An 11,476-nucleotide genomic window follows, 5' to 3' on the forward strand; every position below is an offset into this window, starting at 1 on the left:
TGTCTCGTGCCCTACAGACAGTGGTATATCTGTCTCTGTGTCCCTGCAGACAGTGGTGTATCTGTCTCTGTGTCCCTGCAGACAGTGGTATATCTGTCTCTGTGTCCCTGCAGACAGTGGTATATCTGTTCTGTGTCCCTGCAGACAGTGGTGTATCTGTCTCTGTGTCCCTGCAGAAGTGTTACTGTCTCTTGTCCCCAGACAGTGGTGTATCTGGTCTCTGTGTCCCTGCAGACAGTGTTTATCTGTCTCTGTGTTCCCTGCAGACAGTGGTGTATCTGTCTCTGTGTCCCTGCAGACAGTGTATCTGTCTCTGTGTCCCTGAGACAGTGGTTGTATCTGTCTCTGTGTCCCTGCAGACAGTGTGTATCTGTCTCTGTGTCCCTGCAGACAGTGGTGTATCTGTCTCTGTCCCTGCAGACAGTGGTGTATCTGTCTCTGTGTCCCGCAGACAGTGGTGTATCTTGCTCTGTGTCCCTGCAGACAGTGGTGTATCTGTCTCTGTGTCCCTGCAGACAGTGGTATATCTGTCTCTGTGTCCCTGCAGACAGACAGTGGTGTATCTGTCTCTGTGTCCCTGCAGACAGTGGTTATCTGTCTCTGTGTCCCTGACAGAGTGTTATCTTGCTCTGTGTCCCTGCAGACGTGTATCTGTCTCTGTGTCCCTGCAGACAGTGGTGTATCTGTCTCTGTGTCCCTGCAGACAGTGGTAGTCCAGCAGACAGCTTCATTGAGGATCAGCGCCAGGCTCTCACCAACCGCCCCGAACGCCTCACCTCCTTTCTCCTCCTCCCGGCCCTCCTCCCGCCACAACTCCCTGATCGAGCAGGAGAAACAGCGCAGCCTGGAGAACACAGCAAGGAGAGCTGGCCACGCTGCAGCGCCAACAGGCCACACACGACCAGGAGAAGAGGAGGAGGGAGAGGGAGTGGGAGGTGCGGGAGCAGCAGCTGACAGACAGGGAGGTGCAGCTCCTGGTACAGGAAGAGGAGACGGGGAGGAGGAGCAGGGAGCTAGATACGGAGAGGGTGGCGCTACAAAGGAAGAAGAAGGACTATCTGATAGATCTAGAGAGACTGAGAGACGCTCAGAAGAAACTAGATCGAGACAGAGAACACATACACAGAGAAATGGAGAGGGTAGAACACATGAGAATGGCTAAGGTAAGAAGCTATAATATCTATACTATAATATCTATGATTTTTATTCTAAACTATCCATCTATACTAAAATATCTATACTATAATATCGTATCATATTTATAATATTGTATATAACTATACTATCCATACTATAATATCCATATTATATCTATACTATACTATCTGTGATATTTATAATATATTATCTGTACTATCTATACTGTAAGATATGTATTATAATATATATCATATTTATAATATATTATCTATACTATACTATCTATATTATCTACACTATACTATCTTTACTATAATATCTATCATATTTATAATATAGTATCTATACTATACTATCTATATTATCTATACTATACTATCTATATTATCTGTACTATAATATCTATATTATCTATACTATACTATCTTTACTATAATATATATCATATTTATAATGTATTATCTATACTATAATATCTACATTATCTATACTATACTATCTATACTTGTATATCCATCAACTTTAATCTACACTATCAACACTATCTACTATACTATCTTTACTATAATATCTATCATATTAACTATACTATCTATATTATATCTATACTATAATATGTGTACTATAATATTTATCAAATTAACTATACTATACTATCTATATTATATCTATACTATACTATCCATCATATTAACTATACTATACTATCTTTATTACATATATACTACAATATATATCATAAATATAATATATCATCTGTACTATACTATCTATATTATATCTATACTATACTATACTATAATATCTATACTATATATCATAAATATAATATATCATCTGTACTATACTATCTATATTATATCTATACTATACTATACTATAATATCTATACTATATATCATATTTATAATATACTATCTGTACTGTACAATCTATATTATATATATACTATAATATCTATCATATTTATAATATAGTGTCTGTTCTATACTATCTATATTATATCTATACTATAATATCTATCATATTTATAATATATTATCTGTTCTATACGATCTATATTATATATATACTATAATATCTATCATATTTATAATATATTATCTGTTCTATACTATCTATATTATATATATACTATAATATCTATCATATTTATAATATGTTATCTGTACTATACTAGGTATATTATTTCTATTCTATAATCTCTATACTATAAAATCATATTTTGAATATATTATCTATACTATACTATGTATTCTATACAATCTATATTATATCTACTATAACATCTGTACTATAATATGTATCATATTTGTAATTTATTATCTATACTATACTATATATATTATCTATACTATTACATCTATGCATTTTTTTCTACACTATCTACTAAAATATCTACGCTATAATATCTGTGATATTTATTATATATTATCTGTACTTTCTAAAGTCTGTACTATTATATCTTTCATCTTTATTCATCTTTATTATTATATTAATAATATATTATATATTCTATACTATCCATACTATACTATCTATATTATATATATATATATACTATAATATCTGTACAATAATATCTATCATATTTATAATATACTATCTATACTATACTATCCATACTATACTATCTATAATATATATATATATATATACTATAATATCTGTACAATAATATCTATCATATTAATAATATATTATATATACTTTACTATCCATACTATACTATCTATATTATATATATACTATAATATCTATACTATAATATCTATCATATTAATAATATATTATATATTCTATACTATCCATACTATACTATCTATATTGTATATATACTATACTATCTGTACAATAATATCTATCATATTTATAATATATTATCTATACTATACTATCTATATTTGCTTTACTATAATAAATATCATATTTATAATATATTATCAATGCTGACTATACTATCTATATTTGCTATACTATAAAAAATATCATATTTATAATATAGTATCTATACTGACTATACTATCTATATTATCTGTACTATAATATGTATAATTTTTATAATATATTATCTATACTATATTATATGCAATGCTATATTTAATATATCTATATTGTATTATCTGTCATATTTTTAATGTATTGTCTTTACTTTTTCTTTATATTTTTTCCTACCATATATATTGTGTTATATTCTCCTACATTGTTTTAACATTTCTACAAACGTCAAAGTGTTTTATTTCCAATAGTACCAATTATATGCCCTGGCTTCAGGGCCTGAGCTACAGGCAGTTTACTTTGGGCAGGCATTCAGACAGGAAATGGAGAAAAAAGGGGCCTAGCCCTAAAAAGTTAAAGTGGCTATTGATTTGAGTCTGTGTGTTGGCAGCAGCCTATCTATGTTAGTGATGGCTGTTTAACAGTCTGATGGCCTTGAGATAGAAGCTGTTTTTCAGTCTCTCGGTCCCAGCTTTAATGCACCTGTACTGACCTTCTTCTGGCTGGTACGGGGGTCAACAGGGCAGTGGCTAGGGTGGTTGTTGTCCTTGATGATCTTTTTGGCCTTCCAGTACATCGGTGCTGTAGGTGTCCTGGGCAGGTAGTTTGCCCCGTGATGCGTTGTGCAGACCTCACCATCATCTGGAGATTTGTGGTTGAGGAACGGTCGTTGCCCGTATCCAAGGGTGATACAGCCCGGAATGCTCTCATTCGACATGTGTAAAGTTTGTGGTTTTAGGTTTTTGGGACAAGCCACATTTTTTTCAGCCCTCTGAGGTTGAAAGGCGCTGTGCGCCTTCTTCACAACGTGCTGTTTGGTGAGCTATTTCAGTTTGTCTGTGTGTGACGCCGAGAACTTTACACTTCTCCACTACTGTCCCGTCGATGTGGATAGGGGGGTGACCTCTTTCCTGTTCCTGAAGTGCACCGATATCTCCTTTTTTTTTTGACGTTCGAGCGAGAGGTTGTTTCTCCTGACACCACACTCCGTATGCCCTCACCTCCTCCCTGTTGGGCTGTCTGTCGAATGTTGTTAATAAAGTCCACTACTGTTGTTTCGTCTGCAAACTTGATGATTGAGTTGGAGCGTCATGGCCAACGCAGTGGGTGAACAGGGAGTACAGGAGGGGGCTGAGCACGCATCCTTGTGGGGCCCCAGTGTTGAGGATCAGCAAAGTGGAGATGTTGTTTCCTACATTCACCACCTGGGGGCGACCCGTCAGAAAGTCCAGGACCCAGTTGCACAGGGAGGGGTTGAGACCCAGGGTCTGGAGCTTAATGATGAGCTTGGAGGGTACTATGGTGGTGAATGCTGAGCTGTAGTCAATTAACAGCATTCCAGATGGGACAGGGCAGTGTGCAGTGTGATGGCGATTGCATATTCTGGGGATCTATCGGTGCGGTATGCAAACTGAAGTGGGTCTAAGGTGGCAGGTAAGGTGGAGGTGATATGATCCTTGACTAGTCTCTCAAAGCACTTCATGATGACAGAAGTGAGTGCTACGGGGCGATAGTCATTTAGTTCAGTTATCTTTGCCTTCTTGGGTACAGGAACAGTGGCCATCTTGAACCATTTGGGGACAGCAGAATGGGATAGGGAGCGATTGAATATGCCCGTAAACACAAAAGCCAGCTTGTCTGCTCTGAGGATGCGGCTAGGGATGCCGTCGGGGCCGGCAGCCTTGCGAGGGTTAACACGTTTAAATGTCTTACTCACGTCGGCCACGGAGAAGGAGAGGGGGGGGAACAGTCCTTGGCCACGTCGGTGGTATCATCCTAAAAGAAGGTGTTTAGTTTGTCTGGAAGCAAGAATCCTGTGTCCGTGACGTGGCTGGTTTTCTTTTTGTAGTCCGTAACCAAGCCTAGCGTAACGTAGCCTGTAGACCCTGCCACATCTCGTGTCTGAGCCGTTGAGTTGCAACTCCATTTTGTCCCTATACCGACATTTCGCTTGTTTAATTGTTATATATTTTTTTATTTAACCTTTATTTATCTCGGCAAGTCAGTGAAGAACAAATTCTTATTTACAACGACGGCCTACCGGGGAACAGTGGGTTAACTTCCTTGTTCAGGGGCAGGACTACAGATTTGTACATTTTCAGCTCGGGGATTGGATCTAACAACCTTTTGGTTACTGGCCCAAGGTTCTCACCACTAGGCTATTTGCCGCCCCAAAATCTTGAAGCGTGAATTCCGATTGGTCAGACCAGCGTTGAATGGTTCTAGTCACGGGTACATCCTGGTTGAGTTTCTGCCTATAGGATGGTAGGAGTAAGATGGAGTCGTGGTCGGATTTGCAGAAGGGAGGACGAGGGTGGGCCTTGTAGGCATTGTGGAAGTTAGTGTAGCAGTGGTCCAGCGTGCTACAGTCAATGTGCTGATATAATTTAGGTAGCCTTGTTCTCAAATTAACTTTGTTAAAATTTCCTGCTACAATAAATGCAGCCTCAGGATATACGGTTTTCAGTTTAGGTTCCAGTGAATTTCCTTGAGGGCCGTCGAGGTATCTGCTTGGGGGTGATGACACGGCTGTGTCTATGATCGAAGAGAATTCTCTTGTGAGATAATGTGGTCGGCATTTGATTGTTTGAAATTCTAGGTCAGGTGATCAAAAGGACTTGAGTTCCTGTATGTTGTTATGATTACACCATGAGTCGTTAATCATGAAGACCCTTGTTCTTACCAGGGAGATGTCTGTTTCTGTCGGCACGATGCATGAAGAAACCCGGTGGCTTTACCGACACAGACAACATTATTATAATGTTTAATATAATGTAATATCATATTCATAACCCTTCCTCCTGTCATCTCCAACAGAGGTGGATACAGAGAACTCCCTCCTCCACCTCAGACGACTCCTCCCACTTCCCCTCCTCTACCTCCCTGGACAAAGACCCCATGGACCCCACTGAGCTCTCCTCCTCTCCCAGGAAAGACTCCCCGACCTCGACGAAAGGGAAGAGCCTAAACCCTTTCTCTGAGGCCCCGGCCCTAAAGGCCCCTAGTGGAGACAGTCAGAACCAGATAGATGACTAACAGACTGCTGCAGCTGGCTAAAGACAGGAGAAGAACAAGAAGGACAGAAGAAGAAGAAGAAGGATCAGGGTACGCAGTCACCAGGTAAACCTACAGTGTTGAGACAGGGGACAGTCAGCAGGTTTAACTACACTACAGTGTTGAGACAGGGAGGACAGTCAGCAGGTAACTAACTACAGTGTTGAGACAGGGAGGACAGTCAGCAGTTAACTACAGTGTTTGAGAGGGAGGACAGTAGCAGGTATAACTACACTACAGTGTTGAGACAGGGAGGACATGTTATGAAGCGTGATCAGACAAATTGGCAAGTATTGCAAATCTTCTTGCCATGCAAATTAACTGAATCCCCCAAAAATATTTCCACTGCATTTCAGCCCTGGCACAAAAAGGACCAGCTGACATCCTGTCAGTGATTCTCTCGTTAACACGGGTGTGGTGTTGACAAGGAACAAGGCGGAGATCACTCTGTCATGCTGATTGAGTTCAAATAACAGACGAAGCTTCAAAAGGAGAGTGGTGCTTGGAATCATTGTTCTCCTCTGTCACACATGGTACCTCAAGAACACGTGCCGTCATCATTGCTTTGCACAAAAAGGGCTCACAGGCAAGGATATTGCTGCAGTAAGATGCAACCTAAATCAACCATTTATCGGATCATCAAGAACTTCAAGGAGAGCGGTTCAAATGATTTTGAAGAAGCTTCAGGGCGCCCCAAGAAAGTCCAGCAAGCGCCAGGACCTGTCTCCTAAGTTGATTCAGCTGTGGGATCGGGCACAAAACAGTACAGAGCTTGCCGCAGGAATGGCAGCAGGCAGTGTGAGTGCATCTGCACGCACAGTGAGGCGAAGACTTTTGAGAATGGCCTGGTGTCAAGAAGGGCAGCAAACAAGCCACTTCTCTCCAGAAAAACATCAGGACAGACTGATATTCAGCAAAAGGTACAGGATTGACTGCTGAGGACTGGGGTCATTTTCCCTGATGATCCCTTTCCGACTTGTTTTGTGGGCATGCGAAAAAAAAGCTTGTTCCAGACGAAGACAAGGACGCGCTACATCATCCTGTGTATGCCAACAGTAAAGCATCCTGAGACCATTCATGTTCATGTTTTGGGGGTCGCTTCCTCAAGCAGAAGGAGTGGGCTCACTCACAATTTGCTAAGAACACAGCCATGAATAAGAATGGTACAACACAATCCTCCGACAGGCAACTTCTCCAACCCATCCAGAAACAGTTTGTGGACGAACAATGCCTTTTCCAGCATGATGGAGCACCTTGCCATCAAGCAAAAGTGATAACAAAGTGGCTCGGGAACAAACATTGATCTTTGGTCCATGCGCAGGAACTCCCAGACCTAACTTTTTTGGCTCACTCCGCTTAACGGATCAATTTGACAACATCGTGGAATGGCAAGCGCCAAAATTCCCAAAAATGATTACAAATTATTTAACTTTCAGTACATTCATAAGTGAACACACAAATTAAAGCTTAACTTCTTGATTAACTAAAGCTACCGTGTCAGATTTCAAAAAGGTTTACCGGCGGAAAGCAAACCCATGCGATTATATCTGTAGACAGCGCCCAGCACACCAAACACCATGAAAATCAGATTTCAAACCACCAGGCGCAACACAAAAAGTCAGAAAATTAACGATTTAACACTCATGCCTTACCTTTGGAAGAAACTTCTTTGTTGGCACTCCAATATGTCCATAAACATCAAAATGGTCCTTTTTGTTCATTCATTCCATCTTATATCTCCAAAATGTCTCATTTATTGGCGAGTTTTATTCAGAAAAAACACCGGTTCAATCGCCCAGCATGACTACAAAATATTAATAAGTTACCTGTAAACGCTGTCCAAACATTTGAAAACAACTTCCTAAACAACTTTAGTATTTTTTTAGTAAATAATCAATAAATTTTAAGACGGGATATTACAGTGTTCAATACCGGATGGAGCACGCATCAAAACGATTAGAGTGCCTAGGTGGACCTCTTCTGAACTGCCAACCTCTTAAATTTCTCTAAAGAAAAACATCACCCAATTTCTAGCACTGTTGACATCCAGTGCGAAAAGCGATAGGAACTGCAAGCAAGTCGCCTTATAAATCTAGAAAACATAGAAATATTGGTTTGAAAGACTGTCAACTCACAAAAAAAATCCTGGATTGGTTTGTCCTCGGGTTTCGCTGCCAAATTAAGTTCTGTTATACTCACAGACAGTAATCTTTAACCGTTAGAAACGTTAGAGTGTGTTTTCTATCTAAATTACGCAATTATATGCACATCCTACTTCTGGGCTGAAGTAGCAGGCAGTTTACTTGGGCACGTTTTTCCATCCGGACGTTCAAAATACGCCCTAGCCCAAAGATTAATTTCCCTGACAATTTTGAAGATCCAACTTTCCTCAATCGACGGACAAAGAGGGGTGGGACACAACAAAAATCCACAAATTCTGACAAACTCCAAGGCATGCATTATGCAAGAATGGGCTGGCCATCAGTCAGGAATGTGGCACACGAAGTTATTGACAGCATGCCAGGCGGATTGCAGAGGTCTTGAAAAAAGAAGGGTCAACACTGCAATTTGACTCTTGCGTCAACTTCATTAATGGTCAATAAAAGCTTTGACACTTATGAAATGCCTTTGAATTATACTTTCAGTATTCCATAGTAACATCTGACAAAAAATAGTCTAAAGACACTGAAGCAGCAAAACTTTGTGAAAATTATTTTTTGTGTCATGTCTCAAAACTTTTTGGCCAAAGACAGTACAATTAAAAACTAAGTTTCTTATTGAGTATGTCTTCACACCGAGAGTTTAATGCTTGCCACCTTTGCAAATTTGAATACAATTACACCATCTGTTGCTTTAACTCTATAGGGCAACATTTATACATCGTTTTGCTTCATTATTACTCAAGCTAAGTACATTGATTGGGAGTCCATTATATACAGCAACATTCAGACCGTGTTCTCTGATTTTTTACGCAAATTTAAAGCAGGACGTGAGACGGACCATCAGGACCTCAACAACTCTATCCAGGTATAGGTTTCAGAAATCAGGACTGGACCCGTCCAGACCCTCAACCACTCTATCCCAGAGTTAGGTTTCAGGAAATCTAGACTGGATTCCGTCGAGACCCCTCAACACTCTATCCAGAGTTAGTTTCAGAAACAGACTGAGACTGGACCCATCAGAACCCCTCAACAACTCTATCCCAGAGTTAGGTTTTCAGAGAAATCAGGACTGAGACTGGACCCATCAAGAACCCCTCAACAACTCTATCCAGAGTTAGGTTTCAGAGAAATAGCGACTGAGGACTGGACCGTCAGGAACCGCCCAACAACTCATCCCAGAGTTGTTTCAGGAAAAATCAGGACTGGATCCGTCAGGACCCCTCAACAACTCTATTCCCAGAGTTACGGTTTCAGAGAAATCAGGAACTGGACCGTCAGGACCCTCAACAACTTCATCCAGGAGTTAGTTTAGAGAAATCAGGACGGAGACTGGACCGTCCAGACCCCTCAACAATCTATCCCAGAGTTAGGTTTTCAGAGAAATCGGACTGAGACTGGACCCATCAGAACCCCTCACGAACTTATCCCAGGGTTAGTTTCAGAGAAATCACGACTGAGACGGACCCGTACGGAACCGTCAACAACTCTATCCCAGAGTTAGGTTTCAGAAAATCAGACTGGACTGGACCCATTCAGACCCCTCAAAACTCATCCCAGAGTTAGTTTTCAGAAATCAGGACTGAGACCTGGAACCCGGTTCAGAACCCCTCAACAACTTCTATCCAGATTAGTTTCAGACAAATCAGAATGAGACTGGACCCATCAGGACCCTCAACAACTTATCCAGAGTTAGTTTCAGAGAAATCAGATGGACTGGAACCCGTGCAAGGAACATTCAACAACTCTATCCCAGAAGTTAGGTTAGAGAAATCAGGACTGAGGACTGGAACCCGTCAGGACCCCTCAACACTCTACTCCAGAGTTGGTTTCAGAGAAGAAATCAGGACTGGACCCGTCAGGAAACACTCAACAACTCTATCCCAAGTTAGGTTTCAAAGAAATCAGGACTGAAGATAGACCTGTCAGACCCCTCAACAACTCTATCCAGAGTTAGTTTCAGGAAATCAGACTGAGACTAGCCATCAGAGGACCCCTCAACACTCTAATCCCAGAGTTAGGGTTTCAGAAATCAGGACTGGACCCGTCAGGACCCTCAACAACTCTATCCCGAAGAGTTAAGGTTTCAGAGAAATCAGGACGAGAGACTGGACCCATCAGAACCTCCAACAGATCTATCCCAGAGTTAGTTTCAGAGAAATCAGGACTGACCGTCAGGACCCCTCAACAACTCTATCCAGAAGTTCGGTTTCAGAAGACTGCTCCTCTAATGTTTTTTGATCCTGACAAACTCCCCAGTCCTTCCGAGGACAAGCATACCCATAAAATGATGCTGCCAACATAATACTTGAAAATATTGATCCAATTTAACAAATGTATAATCAAATATTATTAAAAATGTTTGTGCAGCAAAATGTGAATACTTACAATGGGGTGTAAATCTTTCGTGGCCGTGTAAATCAACAAGTGGTTTGATTGTAGTCTATTGTCTCTGTTTGTCTCCGTAGATACCCAGCACTAGAGCCTCCTATAGATGGAGAGATCTATTCTGCTGAGGAGACCCCTATTCATCTCCTCCGTGTCAATGCAACGTCCTCTCACAGTGAATGAAGGCCAATTCCAAGTTGCCCCCCATCGTCAAACCCCTCTACGTCCTCACAACACTCCCAACTGACCACATAGAAGTCTCTCATCATGTGTGTCACTAAGCTCTAACTGAATGTTTGTCTCAGTGCCACTACAGATTGGCTCCGAAACTTTTACCTTGCTGAAAAAATTAAAATAAGGAAAACTGCTTCTATGTCAGATTACTGTAAGGTTAAAGATGTCTATAACAATAGGAAAACTGCTTCGTATTTAGATACTGTAGGTTAAAGGATTGTCCTAAACAATAAGGAACTTGCTTCTATGTTATACTGTAGGTATGTGATGGACTAATGAAGACAATACCATATCTAACGCATGAATGATGGAGAGGATTGAGCTACAGAGTAATCTTCTCTGGAAGGTTTTAAATGAGCAGTCTAGGAGTCTGTCTGTCCTGCTGTATGGAATACATAAGAATCTGAATGGTTTTAAATGAGCAGGTCTAGGAGTCTGTCTATCCTCTTTGAATGACATTAGAATCTGAATGTTTAAAATGATGCATCTAGGAGTCTGTCTAT

General features: G+C 40.4%; 1 protein-coding gene and 1 pseudogene across 1 annotated transcript; both read left to right on the plus strand.

The window, feature by feature from the left end:
• Positions 1-390: 390 nt before the first annotated feature.
• LOC139026242 (A-kinase anchor protein 13-like) lies at positions 391-10,984 on the plus strand (the record flags this gene model as incomplete). The annotated part of the gene is made up of 4 exons (XM_070441526.1): positions 391-521; positions 827-1,163; positions 5,956-6,258; positions 10,820-10,984. Coding segments are annotated over 3 exons (687 nt in total), but the record flags the coding sequence as incomplete, so codon positions are not given.
• Positions 6,859-11,476, plus strand: part of LOC112076994 (ryanodine receptor 2-like) — a 46,169-nt pseudogene continuing 41,551 nt past the window's right edge.

This window comes from Salvelinus sp. IW2-2015, unplaced genomic scaffold (assembly GCF_002910315.2).
Source record: "Salvelinus sp. IW2-2015 unplaced genomic scaffold, ASM291031v2 Un_scaffold4185, whole genome shotgun sequence".
Taxonomy (NCBI): Eukaryota; Metazoa; Chordata; class Actinopteri; order Salmoniformes; family Salmonidae; genus Salvelinus; species Salvelinus sp. IW2-2015.